General features: G+C 32.2%; 4 protein-coding genes across 5 annotated transcripts; 2 read left to right on the top strand and 2 right to left on the bottom strand.

The window, feature by feature from the left end:
• The first annotated feature begins 28 nt into the window (after window positions 1-28).
• On the top strand, window positions 29-1,088 carry LOC124534017 (PRKR-interacting protein 1 homolog). The gene is made up of 3 exons (XM_047109636.1): window positions 29-263; window positions 398-577; window positions 785-1,088. Exons 1-3 carry the CDS (start codon window positions 159-161, stop codon window positions 1,034-1,036), a joined length of 537 nt encoding a protein of 178 aa, XP_046965592.1. The 5' UTR covers window positions 29-158; the 3' UTR covers window positions 1,037-1,088.
• A 37-nt stretch (window positions 1,089-1,125) lies between these two features.
• On the bottom strand, window positions 1,126-8,232 carry LOC124534016 (26S proteasome non-ATPase regulatory subunit 2). Its single transcript, XM_047109635.1, has 18 exons — window positions 8,043-8,232; window positions 7,916-7,972; window positions 7,618-7,836; window positions 7,460-7,545; window positions 7,168-7,374; window positions 6,490-6,648; window positions 6,282-6,411; window positions 5,948-6,173; window positions 5,635-5,868; window positions 4,840-4,988; window positions 4,655-4,757; window positions 4,043-4,209; window positions 3,864-3,969; window positions 3,603-3,766; window positions 3,002-3,186; window positions 1,885-2,090; window positions 1,626-1,744; window positions 1,126-1,536 (listed from the first exon to the last, which is right to left on the bottom strand). Exons 1-18 carry the CDS (start codon window positions 8,115-8,117, stop codon window positions 1,342-1,344), a joined length of 2,787 nt encoding a protein of 928 aa, XP_046965591.1. The 5' UTR covers window positions 8,118-8,232; the 3' UTR covers window positions 1,126-1,341.
• A 1,618-nt stretch (window positions 8,233-9,850) lies between these two features.
• LOC124534026 (cytochrome P450 315a1, mitochondrial) lies at window positions 9,851-13,948 on the top strand. The gene is made up of 8 exons (XM_047109651.1): window positions 9,851-10,141; window positions 10,245-10,316; window positions 10,566-10,900; window positions 11,034-11,237; window positions 11,494-11,630; window positions 11,777-11,971; window positions 13,316-13,531; window positions 13,725-13,948. Exons 1-8 carry the CDS (start codon window positions 9,978-9,980, stop codon window positions 13,848-13,850), a joined length of 1,449 nt encoding a protein of 482 aa, XP_046965607.1. The 5' UTR covers window positions 9,851-9,977; the 3' UTR covers window positions 13,851-13,948.
• Window positions 13,871-21,057, bottom strand: LOC124534025 (armadillo repeat-containing protein 5). Of its 2 annotated transcripts, none has more exons than XM_047109648.1 (12): window positions 20,644-21,057; window positions 19,363-19,589; window positions 18,786-19,008; window positions 18,505-18,673; window positions 18,248-18,418; window positions 17,696-18,135; window positions 16,547-16,871; window positions 16,272-16,460; window positions 15,949-16,186; window positions 15,546-15,654; window positions 15,323-15,468; window positions 13,871-15,243 (listed from the first exon to the last, which is right to left on the bottom strand). In XM_047109648.1, the coding sequence occupies exons 1-12, from the start codon at window positions 20,887-20,889 to the stop codon at window positions 14,484-14,486; spliced, it is 3,243 nt and encodes a 1,080-aa protein (XP_046965604.1). In that variant the 5' UTR covers window positions 20,890-21,057; the 3' UTR covers window positions 13,871-14,483. The 2 variants fall into 2 exon arrangements, with proteins under 2 accessions (XP_046965604.1, XP_046965605.1); XM_047109649.1 differs by having other exon boundaries at window positions 17,696-18,111.
• Window positions 21,058-21,346: the final 289 nt, after the last annotated feature.

The raw sequence follows: 21,346 nt of genomic DNA, 5'->3' as shown, positions 1-21,346 counted from the left end.
ACTAAACATTGAAAATAATTGTCACTGTCACTATCAGTGTCACACTGTCACGCTTTCAGCATCAGTCAAGACTCAAAACTGATCTAATATTCGTAATTTTGTACCTTGGCACTTTACGTTAATTTTGTTAAAATACTTTTTATTTTAGGTGTAGCAATATGAGCAAAAAAGATAAAGAATCGGTTGAAGAAAAAAAGCCTATCGTTATAAAAAATGCAACAGATCTTCAGAGATTAAAATTAGAAAAACTGTTGAAAAACCCTGTAATTATATTTTTCTGACTATAAATTACAATAAATGTAACCTGTTTTGTATTAATGATTAGTAAAATTGTAAATATTTCAAAATACTTGCATTGCAACTGATGTGTTCAATATCAAAATGTTTGTTTACATAGGATAAACCAGTGGTGATACCAGAGGGACCTAAACAAAAGTCTTTGGCTCCTCCACCGGACTTTGTCCGAAATGTTATGGGCTCTAGTGCCGGTGCAGGTTCTGGAGAGTTCCATGTTTATAGGCATCTCAGAAGAAAAGAATATGCTAGGCAAAAATTCATACAAGAAAAAAGTGAAAAGGTACTGAAATGTTTTTATACTTTGTTGAAATTGTTTATTTAGTTGTTGTAAATAACACATAATAATTTGGAAAAGTGTATACTTACTTTATTACGTATTATTATAAAAATAACAATACTTAATAAATCAGAACAGTGTATGTATACACTGATACACTTCTATAAATGAAATGAAAGTATTAAAATAAAAAATATATTTATTTTATAGGAAAAGCTTGATGATGAATATCATAGGAAAATAGAAGAAAATAGAAGACTTGCTGAAGAGAAAACAGCGAAGAAAAGAGCTAAAAGGTTAAAGAAAAAACAAAAGGCAAAGATAAAGGAAAAACGACCTAAAAAATCTGATAATAATTCTGAATGTAATGATTCTTCACAGTCTGATCAGGAGGATGAAGATGAAGAGAGGTCACCAAAAGAACATGAAAACAATTCCATTGACTCAAAGGAAGTTTCATGATGTTTGTATTGTTAATTTAATAATATTAGTAAATAAATTAATTTTAAGAACAGTCTTAAACAAGTTATTTAAAAAAAAAAACAATAAAATACAATATGACAAGAATTATAATATTTCAAAAACTGGATTAATTGATAAACATACTGCTAGAATTTAATATTATTTCTAAACAGATAAACATTTTTCTGCTTGGACTATATGATTTTGGGCAAAAAAGAAACAAAATTTAATTTTTCCATATTATTATTACAAAATGAATTACTTCATCACAACATTAATACTATATTTAATTATAATAGTTTTTTTTACTGAACTGATGCCATGACACTGTCCTCATTCTTCTTGAGTATGACAAAACCTTCCATGACAGGGGAGAGCGGAATGTACTCATCAGTTGCTAGTTCTGCTCTTTCGCCAAACGACAACAACACTGGTGTAGTGTGTGTATGTGAACCAGCAATAGTCTTAGGAGTTCCTGCTTTACCAATAACATCCACAGCCTATAAGAAAAATAAAATATATTAACCATCTTATTTTTTAAGTCACAACAATTAAAATATGCTCAAAAGATGTAAGCAATCATTTATACCTGTCCAACACGCACGCTAACATTAAGGGGCTGGAGGTTGTCATCGAGGGTCACGAGCCAACGTGGTTGCATAGCAGTTGCCAAGACATATAAGAGGTAGTGAGATTTTCCGAGAATAACTGAAAATAAAAATATTATTGTTATAGTATTAATTCCTTTTTTTAATACATATTTATAATTGTGACTCTTAGGGAGGATCATTGAATCCTTGAAGGTATGTCCTACAAGTTATCAATCCTGTTTTGGCAAAAGTACTCACTGTTCTTGCAATCGAGGAAAGCTGTGAGCACAACAAGCAGGCCGGCGAGTGCGGGCTGGTTGATGAGACGGCGGTCAGCATGCGCGGGGCTCAGCGTGATAGTGCCCTTGCCGGCGTGGCAGAGCCCTTGCGCCAGCCGCACCATGAACAGGTGCACCGGAGACTTGCCGTGGTATAGCGCCAGAGCACGCAGCATCGTGGCTAATCTGTGTAATTTTAAACTCAGATTTAATTTTATGTATATATGTTTATAGAAAGAAAGTATAGTATAGTATGATACAACTTATATGTAGCATTTAACAGCATAGCAATTCGTAAAACCGATGACATCCGAATTAAGTACGGGATCCTAAATTATGAAATCTTATGAAAAGTTATATCTTATGTGAATGTGTTTTTTACACAAACGTAATAACTTGTAACATCATATAATAATATATTCGTCTATTAGACACGTCTTTTATATGTACTTGCTTTCTTGGGTTTAACTAACGCGAGAATCTATAGCGAAGAATAGAGTCGAATGGCGCGATAGGAAGCTATTTTTATTGGCGGTAATCGGTTTTATTGAATTTGCCGATACTACTTAAAGTTGTGTCGTATCATAACTATTTCTTTCTTTGATAATTAAAATGGAAAACTCAAATAAAAGCAATTATAGATAGTTAATTTTGTGGTTTCAGCCACCATCTTCATGATCCTCATCCTCCTGCCTATATCCCTATTTTATTTGGGGTGCAGCATGTCTTCCTCCATACTTCCCTGTCTGACGTCATCTCAAAAGTAACATTCTTTCCAGTCAAATCGTCTTTCACACACTCCCTCCATCGATTCTTTGCTTGTCCCCCAACTGTATATCCATCCTCCGTCCATTCTTAAGATATTCCTCACAGCAGCTTCGGCCTCCATACCAACTAATTTTATAAATACTGACTGACAATCAAACTTTCAAACATGAACTTATTTTGGAAAAAAAGCTTGCTCTTAATAAATAAATATTTACATTAATAACAAAAGATTATCTGTAACAGAGACAATTATCTTTACGTATCAAGGATACGAAGGCAAGAGCTAGAAATATATTAAAGTCATCAAAGTCAATCGTAATCTGGATTACCTGGCGTTATTAGTTCCGGCACCAACTAGCCCCATGGCAAAGATGGCGTTGTAAGCGACGTCGTTGTCAGAATCGTGCGAGTACTTGTTGAGCACGTCAATGACCGACAGCTGCGGATTGGAGATGGAGCACAAAGCGATCGCAAGCGGCACCGCGCGTCGCACTGCAGGCTCGCCGTATCGACCCTTTTTACAGAATTTTTCTTTTGAAACATTTAAATAAAACACTGATACTCTTCATACACAATTTACATTTACTTTGAGTGATTATAAATGTAAATAAACTTTACTAAATCTTTCTAAAGTACTCAACAACAACAACAGCCTGTAAATTCCCACTGCTGGGCTAAAGGCCTCCTCTCCCTTTGAGGAGAAGGTTTGGAACATATAATGCGGGTTGGTGGAATGCACATGTGGTAGAATTTCTATGAAATTTGTCACATGCAGGTTTCCTCACGATGTTTTCCTTCACCGCTGAGTACGAGATGAATTATAAAGACAAATTAAGCACATGAAACAGCGGTGCTTGCCTGGGTTTGAACCCGCAACCATCGGTTAAGATGCACGCGTTCTAACCACTGGGCCATCTCGAAAGTACTCACCAGCTGGCCAAAGATGCGCGTGCACATCTCGGCGCCGGTCTCCTCCCCGAGCGCGATGACGGCCACTCCGAGCGTGGCGACGGCTTGTACCGACGATAGTTCCTTATTAGCCTCCTTTTCCTTGTCCTTCTCCTTATCCTTGCCCTTGCTATCCTTAGATTTGCCTAAAGTCATAACGTTAATATTATTCAATGTACTATACGAAAAGCTCCATAAGATTTCTAACGATGATTAATAATAAAGATGTTATCTGAAACATACTCTTGCTTTTGTCATCTTTGGACCCACTCGCTGTGCTCCCGCTTTCTTTGGATTCCTTTTTGTCTTGTTTCTTAAATGCAGTGTCTTCGGTCGAAGATTGTTCATTCTTGAAAATAAATAGAATAGGTAAAGTAGGGGAAAAATATTATATACTAAATAAAACTAATCAGTGTTCTTACATCGGTGTCGTAATGCTTGGAGCAGATGTGCAGCATCTGTTGGACGACGAGCACGTCTCCGGTGGCGGCGTACGCGCACATGGAGAGCGTGGTCTGGCACAGCGACTGCTGCGGCTCGGGCAGCACCTCCAGCGCCGCCATCGTCGCCTCAGTGCGCTCCTTGCAACCTATTTTTTATTTTTTTTTTTTATTTTATATTATAGGTTGGCGGACGAGCATATGGGCCACCTGATGGTAAGTGGTCACCATCACCCATAGACAATGAAGCTGTAAGAAATATTAACTATTCCTTACATCATCAATGTGCCACCAACCTTGGGAACTAAGATGTTATGTCCCTTGTGCCTGTAGTTACACTGGCTCACTCACCCTTCAAACCGAAACACAACAATACTGAGTACTGTTATTTGGCGGTAGAATAACTGATGAGTGGGTGGTACCTACCCAGACGGGATTGCACAAAGCCCTACCACCCAGAATTATATACAATACATTATTTCATATAATAATACATTATTTCAAATTAAAAATAGAATGGCTACCTGGTCTACAAATTTCGGCCTTGCCATTCAAATATAATTTGTTAAAATATTAGTTTTATTTTGTACTTACCAAGGAAACACAGTCCCAGGCCCAAGTGAAGGAATCTAACGTAAGTAGACGAGTGCAAATCTTTGTTATCGTCGATAAGACGTTGAATGATAGCACATGTTACCTGAAAAAATAACAATAATATCTCTTAGTATATTTAGTGGGAAAGAAAAGCCATAATATTCCAGAATCATCATGAATATTACATCTCCGTTACAAGAGCCCACGGCGATGAGACCGCAGGAGAGCGCGGCCAGCGCGCAGATCTCTGGCGGCGCCGCCGTGTCGGCCAGCACGGGCAGCAGGTGCGTCAGCACGTCCTCGCGCTGCGTGCCCGCGTACGCTATGCCCAGACCTGCGCAAACACGTACATATATAAAAAAATTATTATTGATATTTTATATACATGTGACCTCCTTTCTTTTAAAAAAACAAAACAGTATTGCTATTTACATGAAAAAAATATATACTCGAAATTATGTTTTTTTCATTACTTTTGTGAAGCACATATTCCGCTCAGGAATGTAAGTAAGCAGGAACAACTATTAGTTTATGGTAGCGCCTGTAACTTTAAAATAGAAGTCTGTAAGGCATATGCTAATGAAAGAAACGAAATTAGATTGACCGCCGTATCACGTCGGATTTTTTTAACTGCAAGTGATGCATAGATTTGCAAAATTCTCGTAATAACTTATATACTATGGTATAAATGCTGTAACAAATTACGTTATACTGTAATGGTTTTTATTTTTCTTTCAAGACAAACGCAATTCCCTACTATATAATATGACAAGTTATTACTTTATTCAAGGAAAAGAAAATATATAATTAAGATTCCTATGAGAATACCTTATTGACAGAATCCCTGAAAATCTCATACTCTTAATTTCCTTCTTCTATAAATATCATAATTTTCTAAACAAATATTTGTTACCCATAATGAAATGCTGAGAACTCTTACTAAAATTAAGTTTTATTTAAATTTTAGTGCAATAACTCACCTAAGACACTTCCAATCCTTAAGTTAGCACTAGAGTGCAGGACGTAGTCGGATAACAGAGCTAGTGCAGGGTCGCACTCGTTACGTACACCACAGTTGACAAGCCCGAGAGCCAAAAGCGCACCCGCCTTGATGTGCTCCTCTGTTGTGTACAAATACTTGTCAATTGGTGTAAGTCCGCCATCTACGTCCCATAGATGGATCATACCAAGCGATGCTGCTGCCGAAAGCATACCTAAAAAATAAATAAAATTTTAAATACCATAAATATGTATGGTGTTTTAATTTGCTTAATATATTTGATAAAATCGTACCATGATCTTTATTCTTATACATCCACTTGTTTCCGTCTTCAGTAGTAACAAGCTTATCCCTACCAAAACCAGCATTAACAAATGCATTGACAAAAGTTGCTGATAAATTCTGTCGGGCCGAATCAACTGGGTGGTCAGCAAGCAATGAAGGGCGTAGTGCTGAACCAGCAGATTCTAGCCAAGTTTTGTATACTTCTTCAGGTGTTTTAGGCTCCATAATGTCAAGCTATAGAACAATGCACATTATATATATTAATTATTATTATAAAATAAATAATTATATGTAATTCACAGAATTGGATTGGTACATATAATCTCTTTATATAATACTTACTTCTCTAGCTAAGCTTAAAAAATGGTCATTAATGTGAGCATTCAATAATATTGTCCGGAGATCTTCATCTTCCAATTCCAACGGCACATACTGCCGTGCCAGCATGTAACATAGTTGTTTCTTAATCAATCTAAAAAAAATTTTTATGTCAATAATGAACCCAAAGTATGTTATTATAAAATAATTATAATTAATAATTTTTATTTACGGGTCATTGCAAGCGTTGAATACTTCTTCACATTTAGCTTTGTCATGCAGCTGCATTGCTACCAGTAAAGCACGAGGATACTCTCCAAAACGCAAGTATGTATCTAAGACACCCTGCAAAATCTGTGTAGACTCCGGCTCCACAACATAACTAGCACAACTAAAAATACACAAAATAAAAATATTAAAATACTATAACTTCACTGTAGTTAGGTAGTCAAATTTTAAATGATGTATTTTAGATAAAGCTAACATTTACTTCTTAATCGCTCAGGGTGGTCCTTAAATTTACTACCTTTTAAAGTTTGGTTCCTTTGTTTACATATCATATTTAACAAAGACAATTCTATTTTCTAAGCCTTTTGTTTGCTTTATTTACATTTACACATAATATGTAATATAATTTTTAACTTCTTTAGTACACATTAGTTGTCATATCTTATGATATGTATATATATTTACTTATTCTACATATTGAAAGGTACAAGTTACAAGTAAAAAAATATATAATTCTTCTTTTCTATAAATGCAATGTAAGCACTGCCTTGATCTCTCACCTAAATGGTGGTCAAGGCAGAGCTTACAGAATTAAATAAGAGTTTTATAAACAAGTCTTGGCAACTATGTCTATATTATATTTATAGTGTTAAAAAAAGGGTTAAGAAAATAAAAAACTTACCCAATTAAATAATGACACACACGGGGATAATTACTCTGGTCCATGTGTTGAGAAAGAAGATCTAAACGATCAATCTCCATAAGCAAATCACAAGCTTGTATCTCAGCAGAATGTTGCATATCAAAAGCCACCACATCACGGACAAGAGGCATTAGTGTGTTCATATTCTCTATGTTCCATTCTTCAGCAATTTCCCCTTCAAGTTGTCTGTGAAGATTTGTTTATAAAAATATTACTAAAAGTATTTTAAATTTGTGTTTTTAAACTTAACTACATAAGATTAGTTTCTTACCTAACATATTCATGACCCCATTCACCTACATTTGACATAGTTCCCAGCATGCAATATTTAAGACATTCACGTTTTTCAGCAGCATCCTAGAAAAAAAACAGTGTTTAAATAAAATAATAGACAAGACTAAATATAGTAATTTAGTGTCTAAAACTTACAGGAGAGCCACTGACACCCATTGCAAGGACTGAAACCACATCAGCACAATATTTCTTTGTCTTTTCATCTACGATTTTTTCATACACTAGTTTAAGAGCTGGATAGTGTTCTCTTAAAAACTTCAATGGCTTAGGCACAGAGGTCATAGACGTTGTAGATGTTCTGATTAGGTTGCTTAACATTTGCAATGCTGGTAAGTAGAGATCGACTTCATTGCCCTGAAAAATTATAAAATTATTTGGTTGTCTACGTGCATCAATATAAACGCATTTTGTACATATGTGATTGAAAACATACCACAAGTTTCTCAACCAGCATGTTAAGCTCCTCTTGGAGTCGTTTATCTTCTTCAGACTGTAAATAAATATTAATATAACAGGCGATTCATCAGAAGATTTCTTATAACAAATAAAAATATATATACCAAATCATCATTTGCTGAAGGTGCTGGATCTACTTTTTCCTTCTTAGTTTCTTCTGTTTTATTTTTTATCGTCATCTTAATTTGCGATTTCAAATATTATTTGATGATAACTAACACTATTCTGTAAGTAATCCTTCTATTGAGGCGGTGAATAAGATGATTTTATGAATTTTGACAAGTCACTGAAATACTACAGATAAATAATTAATATTATTTCTACAACAGATGAAATAGGTAATTCAAAGTATTAAATAAAGTCTTTATCAGGAAATTCACAAATTTCTTAGTATTTATAGCACAAATTAAACAAATATTTATAATATAACTCTCCATGAGAAATTTAAGTTCTCTTGGGTTTATCTATCTCCTTAAAAATATTTTAAAGATAATTATTTATTTTTAAATAATAAAAAAGATAGATAGGTACATATTCCTTGACTTTCCGAATAAAAAAAGTGGAACTTTGACGTAATTGATCAATATGTAGTCAGATAGAAAACATCTTAAAGTATTTTAGTACCTTTGCACGACAAGCCGTCCCAAACTTTTATTATAGTTTACAAAGCAAAATTAAATGCTGAAATAAACTTAAATTGGATGCAAACAGGGTCTCATAATTATTACCTAAAATAATTTATATAACTTGATATAGTTTCGCTATATATATATATCGTCGATATATATAGCATATTATTAAATGAATTAAGATCACCAAAGGTGCAATACCTTTTCATTTATATATTTGATACAGAACCCGATTTGTAGGTTTGGAGGAGTCAACAGAGGAGTCTTGAGGCCTTATTAAATACGGCCCTGCTTTAATATGTGGCTGCATAATATTTTATTTAAGTCCTATGCTTATTATAGCAAACTTACATATTTATTATTTATAAACTATAATATAAAATATAACCTTTAAGGTTTTATGCAAAGAACATAATTATGTTTGTATATCAAAAGCTTCTTTGAAAATAAAAATTAAGACATTTTTAATTAAATAAGAATGGAATTCTTCCTTCTTGATAAATTGTTATATTTCAAGCATTCGTGGCATATTCTACAGTGCATAATGCAGGATTCCATCCTTATCAATATTCTCCAAAAGAGGTCCCAGAAAGGAGAGATATTTTATTTATAACATTATTTTCCTAACTTAGGATTTGACTGCCGAACTTGTCAATTATTTCGCATCATATTTGATGCGTTTTATCTATTATTTTATAATATAATTAATAATAATTCAGAAAAGATTCACTTTTGCATCATGCATATGGGGGTTACAATAATTAAATAGTCACCCCTATCAGTTATCACCCCTTAACGAGAATACGTTACTTACCAATAAACCTGTATATAAGAATTCTAAAGTTTAGCAGAATACGGCCTACTATGAACCACATCATTGAAATTTTAAATTTTATTAATAAAATCACTAAAATCTATTAATACATAAACTATAGTCGCTATATGCATCATATTAAAATGCAATTTCGAGAATTTATGGCAAATACTTTGTCCTTAAAACGCTACTGAACAAATAATGTTATAATTATAATAAATAAATAAAAAACTATATATTTTTTACGCCAAAAGATACCTGGATGTCGAAAAACAAAAACAAATTCTATTAGCATATTTTATTCTGTTGGCAGCTGTATTAATGTTTAATTCATATATCTATGTATTTTTATACCGCTTTCCTGATGTAGCTAAAGTGGACACAATATTGAAATTTTAGTCTCAGTTTACAATAACAACTTGATGGTTGATAACGTTTTGCAATGCGAAACTCCATTGAATAAAGAGAAATATTTTAATATAAATGGACAAGACAGTGCCTGCAGAATAATAAAATCTTAGAATTTAAAATTTTATTAATGTTGAAAATCGAATAGATTATTACGGAGTTTAATTACTTTTCAGTGTAATTTTACAATGTATCGATTGAAGAGGATTTTGAGATGTAGTGCTACGAGGTATGCGGTAAGATCAGTTCAACATTCGAAAATGCCTTTGACTATTGCGGATATACCACATCCAAAATCATTACCAATTATCGGAACAAAATTAGATCTTATACTTGCTGGAAGTGGAAAAAAGTAAGTTTTAATGAGGTACTTAAATTTAAAGTATAAAATTACTACTTATTAGTAAATTAAACTTAACTATATCACTAGTTTAAAAAATAAATCTTGTATTCAGATTACACGAGTATATTGATAATCGACACAAGCAATTAGGCCCCATATTTGCGGAAAGACTAAGTGGGAGCCAGTGGCGTAGCTATCGTAGGGCCAGGTGGTGCAGTGCACCAGGGCCCCGGAGTTCAGGGGGCCCTCTGAACTAAACCTTAAGCTTCTGAAGCTAGAAAATCAGGACCCTGCGCACAAGATTTCTTATTTGGTATCTATAATTTTAAAGCGTAATTATTAGTTAAAGACGGATGTTAAAGAGGGGGTGAGGGCCCATTTCTTTTTCTATGCACCAAGGCCCTTCCTCACCTAGCTACGCCACTGGTGGGAGCACAGAACTCATTTTTATAAGTGACCCTGCATTGATAAAATCACTTTTTATTAATCTTGAGGGTAAATATCCAATTCATATATTACCCGACCCATGGGTCCTTTATGAAAAAACTTATGGATCACACAGAGGTCTATTTTTTATGAACGGTGAAGAATGGTTGATTAATCGACGAATTATTAATAAGCATTTACTGAGAGAAAATGCTGATGATTGGATTCGTTTATCAGTAAATAAAACAGTCGAAGATTTTATAGAAAATTTCAAAAATAAAACAAGAAATGGGTGTCGAATAAAAGACATGGAATTTGAATTGTATCAACTTTCTACAAACGGTTTGTAGTTTTTAATACAATAAAGTATTTTGCTATATAACAACGACTGAAATAAATTATTTCAATAAAATAAATAAATAAAAAGTAAGTATAAACTAATAAAATAATTAGAGGCATTTGTTTTTAATTTCAGTTGTTATAAATGTTTTATTAGGCTGTAATAGTCTTTCACGTAGTCGACACAATGAAGAATTATTAACTATATTTACGTCATCTGTAAGAAAAATATTTCAAACTACAACTAAACTATATGCATTGCCAGTAAACTGGTGCCAACGTTTGAATTTAAAAGTTTGGAGAGATTTCAAAGAATGTGTGGATTTATCATTATTTCTAGGTAAATAAAAATAATAATAGTAAAAAAATATATTAGTAAAATAACAATCGTATATAATTATATACTAACAATTAACAATTATCATAAATTGTTTTACCTATCAAGTAAAACTTTTGAATTTTATTACTAAAAAAGTAACGTATTATAATGATTGGAATAATATTTTTAAAAAAGCAAAGGATAATTTATAAAATATATGGACTTGTGCTTTTATGTAGTTAAATATGGATTACAACATTTTTTTATTAATTTTCAGCAAAAAAATTGGCTCAAGAAATGGTAAGACATAATGGTCAAAGTAATGGATTGGTTAAACGATTGATGGAAGACAATATGGAAGAAGAAATGATAACAAGAATAGTTGCAGATTTTATAATTGCTGCTGGTGATACGGTATCGAAAATTATTCTATTGATATTAAACGATCATGATTTTTATATTCTTAATAGGATAATTTCATGACTATAAATATTTTGTAGAAATGCTTTTTCGTATACATCTTACGAAAATATGTGACAATAAAAAAAAAATTATTTCAGACAGCGTATACAACCTTATGGATACTTTTTTTACTATCCAAAAACGATGAAGTTGTTAAGAATATTCGTACTCAAGATAATTTTTATATAAAATTAGTTGTAAAGGAAGCAATGAGATTGTACCCTGTTGCCCCTTTTTTAACAAGAATATTACCACAAGACACAACTTTGGGGAAATATAACCTTAATAAAGGGGTATGTTAATTGATTTTCCTTTTAATGTTTTTTTTAAGAAAATTATATTTTGCTTTTATATGAATATTTCTCTTTTTAACCTATAACAATTATTGCAAGTAGTAACTTGGCAAGTTGACAGTATATTTGATTGAAGTAATAGTCGAATTTGACAGCTGTGATCAAAATATAGCAAATTTTCGTAACTTTAGTTTTTAAGACAAAAATAATAAAAGTTTAATTATGAACATTCATAAATTAATGCACACTTTTATAACTCGCCCTCTTTTTTGCAACTATCGTGCTTATAGTGCCTACAATTTAAGTTTTGACAGAAGATTAGATTACTCTGAAACCAACCATAATCATTTATTTAAGAAGAAAATTTTATTAGGAAGTTCTAGTAAAAGAAATATTTCGGTAGAAAGTGTAGTGAAATGGCAAGAACAGACCTATATGAGTATATCAAACAGCAGTTTAGTAAACGTAATACAAGATGGATTGCTTTATTTTCACGATGCCACGGGCTTGACATGGTCAGCTACAATTATTACTTCAACTATACTTGTTCGAGGGCTCATGACTTTACCACTTTCGGTGTACCAAAATTATGTTCTAGCAAAAGTTGAAAACATTGGCTTAGAGCTAAAAGATTTAAACAATGAGTTAAAAAAAGAAACTGCAATTGCAAAAAAAATTTATAGCTTAAGTGACAAGCAGGCTATGATTTTATATAAAAGATCCCTCAAAAAACAATGGAAGAAGCTAATAGAGAGAGACAATTGTCACCCACTGAAAGCTACTTTGGTGATCTGGCTTCAATTACCGATATGGGTGTGCATGTCTTTTGCTCTTAGAAATTTGGTAAACATGCATCCGCCTGATCCATCTGCAATGATAACATTTATGCAATTACAAACTGGTGGTTTTGGTTGGATACCAAATTTAACTGAATGTGACCACTCTCTTATCTTACCCTTGACATTTGGAATTGCAAACATTGCTATAATTGAAGTACAGAGATTGTCTAAATTAAGGGAGCCATCTAGAATGTACAACATATTTACAAATGTGTTTAGAGTATTTTCAATTGCAATGATACCTATAGCAGCAAGTGTTCCCTCATGTATGTGTTTGTATTGGACTACTTCCAGTTTATTTGGTTTAGCTCAAAATTTGAGTTTATTATCACCAACCTTAAGGAGAAAATTGAAAATTCCTGAGGCTCCAAGTGAACTTGAACATCCTTACAGCCATATGAAAGAAGAAATAAATAAAAAACTAAGAAAATTGTTACCTAAGAAGTTGCTTTAAAACTATTTACTATATTTATTAATCAATAAGTATATTGTTTCTATATTACAGACACCCATAATAGCTTCGATTTACACTTCAGGCCGCAATGAAGAAAACTTTTCTAAACCAAATTTGTTTTTACCATTTCGCTGGAATAGAAATGACCACCAAAAAGAATATTTGGTCAATCATGTTCCTTCAGCATCTCTTCCTTTTGCAATGGGAGCAAGGTCTTGCATAGGAAAAAAGATAGCTATGGTACAATTAACAGAAATTGTTAGTCAGGTAAAACCACTACCAGTACATTACTTATATCTTAATGGTTTATTATTCAACTACTGTTGGGATTGAAAGTTAGTTTGACTGATATGTATTCATTGTTATGGAGTAAATTTTTTGCATGTAACTTTTTCTTCTATTTAAAAAAAAATCTATATAATGATGTAAATTTTCTTAAAGAAGGTAATTTATTTTCCAGATTGTAAAAAACTTTGACATTAAATGTACCAACAAAGAAAACATAAATTGTATCACCTCACAAGTCTTAGTACCAGATAAACCTATGGAATTTGTTTTTACTGTGAAAGATGAGTTAATAAAATAGGAATAAATAAAGGACAATAATGAATGTTCACAGTGTTAAATGTTGCACTTTATTCTATTTGATTATGCTTCATTGAATACAGAGAATACAGTAACACATTTATTATTTTAATTACCCCATTGATTTCCATTGACAATAAACAACATGTATAGAATAGTTTTGGGTTCAAAAACATTGAGATCATGGATAATTAATTTATATCAGTACATATTATATACACACCAAAATTACAGATTATGTATGTTTTATCAAAAAAATATTAAATATCATCTGTTTGAATTTTTAATATGTACAACTTTAAAAGAATACATTTTCCGAAGAATACAGTTTTATCATTCCCTATAACTTCGAGACACATATTACACTGAGATTTGAAAACAGTTTCGTAATTATGAATTGAAAATTTTATTTGCACACCTACTTAATAACTACTTTCTTAATTAAATAAGAAATTCAAGAAACTATATAAAGAATGGATCAGAGAATATATTTTATGTTAAATAAATATATAATATAGGGATATATGTATGTACACCAGTAATTTATGTATAGGTGGTTTCTTCTTTTTCATTCCCATGTAAATACATCACTCATCATTTTATTCTCTCCTCAGGTATACTGTTTTACAGACACTTATTTTACAAGTTGTCTTACTATCATTGACTTAATATCTTCCAACCATTGATCTTTAAATTGAAGATTAAGAATATTTTTAAATGACTTAAGTCGATCTTGCTCAGCCATTTGGCCTGTTAATAAATATGCTACAGCTTCAACACACAAAAAGCCCATACCTTCACTTAATGACCAAATATAGATTATATCTGCCGTGTCTGGCGCTAATTTAAATTGTACTATTGCACTACTTAACAACTGTTTTAATTTTTCAAATAAGAATCTGTCAGTCAGTAGCAATACTTCTAAATTAGTTTCCAAGTTTTCGGCTAATGGAAATTCTTCAAAATCACATTTAGGGTTGTTCAATCCACATTGAAGGAGTGTTATTAAATATTCTAATGCTGATTTTGACACATTTTTCAGGCGTACGAACTTTTCTCCAGACTCTCTGAACTGTCCCATCAACATAGCACTGAATACATCCGAATGTTGACATAAAAATAGTTTGTTTGCCCTTACTGTAGTTGCGTCGTCTAATTGAAAAATTACTACATCTTCAGCTGGTAAATTATCCAGATTTGGATTATATTTGACCTGAATTTTACTTTTGAATCTGTTTTCCAAAAGTTTGGGATCTTTAATATGAATATTGTTTGCAAGCTTCACTAAAGCGGTTACACAGACTTGAATATCTTCTTTGGAATCCGCAATAGTTTTAAGCAAGAAATTTAAACCATTGCAATCTATCAGAAATTTCTTCAAAACTTTTTCAGTCCTGGGATCAAAATAAAATATAATTAGGAGAAAGAATTAATTAAATTTTAATTTTATTTTTTTACACATAATTGGCATACCTGACAATATAAGGTAAAGTCAAAGAGAGTGTTTGCTTCATTGATGTAGTACCTTTCAATAAGTGATAACATATTTTTCCGATACCATAGCTAGATTCAGCCAAAACTGATAATTGAGACAGTAGTCTCGAGCTTAATCTTATTATCTGAAAAATAGCAATAATACAAAAACTTTATACAATAATATACAACTAATACCTATTTATTTCAGTTGTATACTCACTTGTTTGCACTGAGCGCATAGATTAGGTGGGTGTTTGGAATTCAAAGTCATGTAGTGTAGCCTTAAGACTACCCTGTGCCTTAATATGCTTATTAAGCAGAGATGATTACTGTTAAAATAAAGTATATTTTGAATAGAAATAACTTAATGTAAATTTATAATTAGAGGAGAAAATAGCAATTTTAAAGAAAGAACATACTCCATAACATCAACAACACGCCTTACATATTTACAATAAACATAGTTTATATATTAATGAGTATCGTAATTGTAAAGTATAGTGGCCACCCATAAAAAACTAATGATCACAACTTTTCAGGTTCGAATCTTCTGACAGATCAGATAGAAAGAAGCATACATAAATAAAATCATATTCCTTTATTAAATAGTAAGCTTAAATTACCTGAGCACCCTAGCAAGTATTCTTGCAGCTCTGCCAATGGGACGATCACATCTCTCTACATAATCAAGTAGCCCGTTAAGGCATTCCCGACCCGTAAGTGAAATCATGGTCCGATTATGTACTGCCTCATCACGAACTGTGCTGCAACTTCTACATGATCCATGGGCGACACGGAACAGTAACACCATGACGCAAGCTATGACTGATGTTTTTGAGTTTATATCTATTTTGGATACATCTAAAAATTCAAGAAGTTTTTAGTAGAAAATATTAGTATACAAATTTAGTACTAAAACTAGAGTCGATCTTTTAACAATCCTCACCGTCTGAGGGAGAGTCCTCGTGGTCACTTTGATCGTCCATGACCAGTTCGTCTAGATCTTGAGCAACTTGTGCAGCTTTTAGATCACTATCAGATTTTGCCGATATTTTTTTTTCTTCATCTTCTGTATCACTGTTTGTGTCACTGCAAACTGGTGAATAACGTCCAGATATCTCCGAATCCGAACTTTCTAAAAACGCAAATTACGATATTTCAGTGGACACATATTAAAAGAATAATATTAGAATATAATTCCATTATTAATAACGTGTGTACCATCATTCGTGCTGTATGGAGATGAAGGACCGGAACTGCTAGGACTCCACTGATAATCCGATCGATTCGGAGAAGCTGATCCTCCTTCGCCAGCACTTGTCCCTGAATCTGGACTCAAATCCCAACGATTACGTCTGCTAGAAGATCCCTTATGTTCTGGACTAAAGTCCGAAAAGTTCATATCTGATGCAGGGGACATGGGTCCTTTATCTTGAGTAGATGTTTCTGTTGATGACCGACAAGGGGATGGCCAATCAGATGACATTGGTTCCCAGTAAACACCTGCTGCCCAATCCTTATGTGCCATTTTTATTATATGGGATTTCTAAAATTGTAATAAGTGGTAAAATTCTTAAAAAAAAATATTTTTAATCAAAAATCACCCTTTGGAATAGGATAAATATATCTACATAGAAATAATAATATCAAATAAAAATGTATAGAATTTATAGTAAAGTATCAGCCTGTAAATTACCCACTGCTGGGCTAAGGCCTCCTCTTCCATTAAGGAGAGAGTTTGGAACATATTCCATCACGCTGCTTCAATGCGGGTTGGTGGAATGCACATGTGGCAGAATTTCGGTGAAATTAGACACATGCAGGTTTCCCCACGATGTTTTCCTTCACCGCCGAGCACGAGATAAATTATAAACACAAATTAAGCACATATATATTAGTGGTGCTTGCCTGGATTTGGACCCGAAATCATCGATTAAGATGCACGCGTTCTATCCACTGGGCCATCTCAGCTCTATAGAAATATATGAATTTATAGAAATATATGAAACTAGCTTAAGATGAGTATAAGAAAAGCTTGGTACAATGCAATATATTAATCATCTCCAATTTTCTGCTAATTAATTCTTCTACACGGTTTACATCCTTTTTACCGTTTAATGTTGTCATGTGGTAATATAATACTTCAAGAAAGTACGTGCAAGCCGCTAGAGAGAAAAATGGAGGAAGTTTGCCTCTTCAGCAGAATCGATCGACAAGGCGAGGTGAGGAGTAATACCAAAATTTTGTAATAATATGATATTTTAACCCTTGAATACCAACAAAATATGTTCCTATTATTATAACATTCGCTCTTAGAAAAATATTTTTTTATCCAGGTGATAAAATGTGATGACATAATATGCGACTAACCTTCTGAATCAAATTTGGGCTTTTTGACCGTGCTCTCTTAACGCCCTTTCGGCGCGGCGGTGAAGGGGGGGAGGTTGGTGGTTCATTATCTTCACTTTCACTCGGCGCAGAGGCATCGCTATCAATTGCATCCACAAATCCAACAAATAAACTATCCCTTTCAATGACAACCTTCAGATCATCTGTAGTTTCTGATAACAAGATACTTTTACGTCTCGTAAATAAACCTGTTCCGACATTGTTTTCAGTTAAATTTTGTAGAGCTATATCATATACTGAGCCTGGTTCATTTTCTGGTATTTCTTTTCGTTTGATTGGTACGCTAGAGCTTCCGGACTTGACAATCTCGATGTTATGATCATATTCCATTGTAGTAATATAATCTTTAAGTTTGTCAGTGAGTAGACCGACGAGACCTGTACGAATAAGCATTTGGAAAGCTGTAAAGAGAATATTTTAAAACTTTGATCAATGTGTTCAATAATTTATACTTATCATTTTTAATTTTATGATTATTATTATTTACTTGATTTAAAATTTGTGTCGCCTTACATTCGTCATCAAAAACGTATTGAAGGAGTGCGTGCAAAGCATATGAGTCGTCCCGAGCGGCGGCAACGAGTAACGATAAACCCCCACAGTTACGCAAATGAGATCGATTCACGGATTCTCTGCTCAGCTGTGAGAGAGCTTTCGTCGCACCTTCTGGCCAACACGAAACATCTAAAAATATCGCAAACACGTGTTAATCAGTTCTTCAAAATGAATAAGACATTACTTCCTCAGTAGACATAAGTAGCTATGATTACCTGCACGTTTTTGAAGTAAATCCACTAGACATTCAATTAGGCCAGCTTGACCTAATAGAAGTCGGCTTTTTGTTATGTAGCATAAATTGAATAGACATTTAAGAGCAATAGGCTCGTGTGTTTTGGTTAACGCCACTAAACTATGATATCCTTTCCCGTAGCCTTTGATCTGCAAAAAAAGGCATTATGTTTATCACCAACGAGTATTTAACTTAATATTTCATATGGAAAACTGGGTCTATTGTAATAAATTTTAATGGTAATTTATGCATATCAGGTACCTGTTCCACACAATCTACAACTGAGTATGTAGTAAAATGTCCCATGCATTTCAGTATAGCGTTTATAAGTTCTTCCTGACTTTTCTTAGGCTCTTCTCTTTCTCGGTGCACCGATTTTATTAAGCCTTTTTTTTCGCATTCAGTAGACAGCAGTGCTGATATACAACGCACAGCATTTAAGCTTAACATTTCATTTCTCTTATCTTTTACCATCCATAGTTGTCTAAAAAAAAGTAATTTACTAAATATACCGAGTATTATATGCTTTTTGTAAGAGATATTAAAGGTCTGTATTTTTAGCGAATCATTAATAGTTATATTTCATTATGGTCATAAATTTTATTAAAACTGACATTACGACTTTTAACTAAAAAATTATCTTCGGTTATAAAAAAGGGATTCTTGATATAGGCTGCCAATATGAAGTTAAAGAGATACTAGACATATATTACATACGTCTTGTATGTAAGTGATATTTATTTATTATTGAAAATATTTTTTCACAATATATTAAAAGCCATATCAAGCCAAGGACTACGTTACTGTAATGTGTGTAAGATGAAGACTTTGTATTTACCGAATGGCTCTCACAGCCATCGAGAGTGTAGCATATGATGTGGTCTTATCTCTATTATCGATAAGGTCAACTAACGCCTTAACAGCCCCATGGCTATGTAAATTTTCAGCATTGCTTTGGTTTTGTGCTAAATTACCAATTACGCGAGATGTCCTCCCGAGTATACTATCTCGACACACCGTGTTTAATATCGTTACCAGTGAGCCATAACTATTTAATTGCCCAATCTAAAACAAATTTGCATCCAATCAATACAGGCGCGTTGCAAAATCGATCGGCAGCGCAGTTAGCAATGCAGCGGCGCATTCGAATTGATGTATTGCTATTTATTATGTACAGGCGATCGGCGAGAACAATGTAACACCGAGAAACAATTTTTAGTAACATTTTAAGTGTGAAAATATTTGTATTATTCTAATAATTGCAATTACATTTTTATCAAAATTCTCGTGTTTCATTGATATATTTCGTAAAATTAAAATATCTTGTTATTTCATAATTAACTTAAAATAATATATTTACTTTATATTAAAAAAAAAGTAACAAATTTCGCATTGCATGAAAATAATACAATTCATTTATCACATGCTAAATACATACATACATACATATATGCATAAAAATAGCTTAATTCACAATGTTTGAATATGTCTACTTTGAATTAAGCTTGAAGTTTGTTCAAACCAAATAATTATAAAGCTTATTGTGATCAAAATTAAACTACCAATCAAAACAGTTACAAAAAATTATGTAAATAATTTCTTCTGAATTTAGTCATACATTCACAAGAAATTATGTACATAATTTGTCATATATATGATGTTTGATATTTATTCAAAAAGTTATTTTTACTTAAAAATAATACTGACATACATTTGTGTTTATACCTATACTAATTTTAATATTATATCGACACCTGTACTTTATCTTATAATATAAAATAAAAGTTCAAAGCTTGAGTATTTCAAAAAATGTAGTAAATAAACTCTAACTTATAAGGTTTCTTTATAGAGCAATATACCAACCTATTTTAAATAATATAAGAAGAAAACTTTTTTATCATAATAATAATAAATCAATCTATTTTTTTATATACTTATATTACATGTACCGAAGGATTAAGTTAGATAGAAACAGGTATTTTAAATATCAATAAAAAAACATTCTCTAAGGCCTCAAGTTTAACTTCTAAATAAGTTATTCCAAAATAACAAAGCTTTTTTTACATTCAGTCATTATTAGTCTATTATAATATGGGGAACATTAAATTAAAGCACTCACCAATATGTTGCTTTTTTCCTCCAAACACAAATTCCCTAATATACTTAATGTTAAATCAAGAATCCTTTCATTGGGCTTACGCAAATGGGGCAGTAAGTAATTTAAACCATCACAATCTCGAAATATTTTAATACCTTTATCATTTACAATAATATTAGATTTTATATATAAAAGACTGTCTTGAATTCTTTTAGAGGATGAAGAATTTAAGCCTTCTAAGGCATTTTTAACATCATTTATATCCATTTTAATAATCAATACTTCATTTGAAGCTAGTCTAGACTTATAGTCAAAGAGTCACAGACTAATGGATTATGGATGCTATCTATAGTCCATGTACAAAGACTTATTTTTTGTAATTTATTTAAAGAGACAAGACTCCCTCAATAGTCAATATTCGAAAACTCAACAATGTCAATGTCAAAAATTGCTGCCACTTAAAAATATATTCATTTTTCGAAATGGAGTCATTACATATTAATTACTTTTATTTGATTAAACTTATTTGAACATTTTGTACTAGGTAAAATGCTTATTTAAAATAAAGTGTTTAGTTACAAATTAACTTCCATAATTAAATTAATATATTTTATGCAAAGTTATATAAATATGCTGTGCCATAGCCGCTTTACCCGCCTCTTATTATGTAAATTAAATCCGAATAAAGAATAAAATATTATTAAAAACCAAAGATAGTAATAAT

This window comes from Vanessa cardui, chromosome 12, assembly GCF_905220365.1.
Source record: "Vanessa cardui chromosome 12, ilVanCard2.1, whole genome shotgun sequence".
Taxonomy (NCBI): domain Eukaryota; kingdom Metazoa; phylum Arthropoda; class Insecta; order Lepidoptera; family Nymphalidae; genus Vanessa; species Vanessa cardui.
This window is presented reverse-complemented; position numbering and strand designations above follow the sequence as displayed.

What these genes read in the sequence shown, in the direction of transcription:
- LOC124534016 (XM_047109635.1), bottom strand. Translation starts at nt 8,117, where the DNA reads ATGACGATAAAAAATAAAACAGAAGAAACTAAGAAGGAAAAAGTAGAT. An exon ending in CCTGGGACTGTGTTTCCTTG is followed by an intron (nt 4,210 to 4,654) that starts GTAAGTACAAAA and finishes AATAAAAAATAG; the next exon opens with GTTGCAAGGAGCGCACTGAG. An exon ending in GCCGGAACTAATAACGCCAG is followed by an intron (nt 2,091 to 3,001) that starts GTAATCCAGATT and finishes AAAATTACACAG; the next exon opens with ATTAGCCACGATGCTGCGTG.
- LOC124534025 (XM_047109648.1), bottom strand. Translation starts at nt 20,889, where the DNA reads ATGGATATAAATGATGTTAAAAATGCCTTAGAAGGCTTAAATTCTTCA. An exon ending in TTGTAGATTGTGTGGAACAG is followed by an intron (nt 18,674 to 18,785) that starts GTACCTGATATG and finishes CTTTTTTTGCAG; the next exon opens with ATCAAAGGCTACGGGAAAGG. An exon ending in TATGCGCTCAGTGCAAACAA is followed by an intron (nt 15,469 to 15,545) that starts GTGAGTATACAA and finishes GCTATTTTTCAG; the next exon opens with ATAATAAGATTAAGCTCGAG.
- LOC124534026 (XM_047109651.1), top strand. Translation starts at nt 9,978, where the DNA reads ATGTATCGATTGAAGAGGATTTTGAGATGTAGTGCTACGAGGTATGCG. An exon ending in GAAAGACTAAGTGGGAGCCA is followed by an intron (nt 10,317 to 10,565) that starts GTGGCGTAGCTA and finishes CACTGGTGGGAG; the next exon opens with CACAGAACTCATTTTTATAA. An exon ending in AATATAACCTTAATAAAGGG is followed by an intron (nt 11,972 to 13,315) that starts GTATGTTAATTG and finishes TCTATATTACAG; the next exon opens with ACACCCATAATAGCTTCGAT.
- LOC124534017 (XM_047109636.1), top strand. Translation starts at nt 159, where the DNA reads ATGAGCAAAAAAGATAAAGAATCGGTTGAAGAAAAAAAGCCTATCGTT. An exon ending in AAAAACTGTTGAAAAACCCT is followed by an intron (nt 264 to 397) that starts GTAATTATATTT and finishes TTGTTTACATAG; the next exon opens with GATAAACCAGTGGTGATACC. An exon ending in TACAAGAAAAAAGTGAAAAG is followed by an intron (nt 578 to 784) that starts GTACTGAAATGT and finishes TTTATTTTATAG; the next exon opens with GAAAAGCTTGATGATGAATA.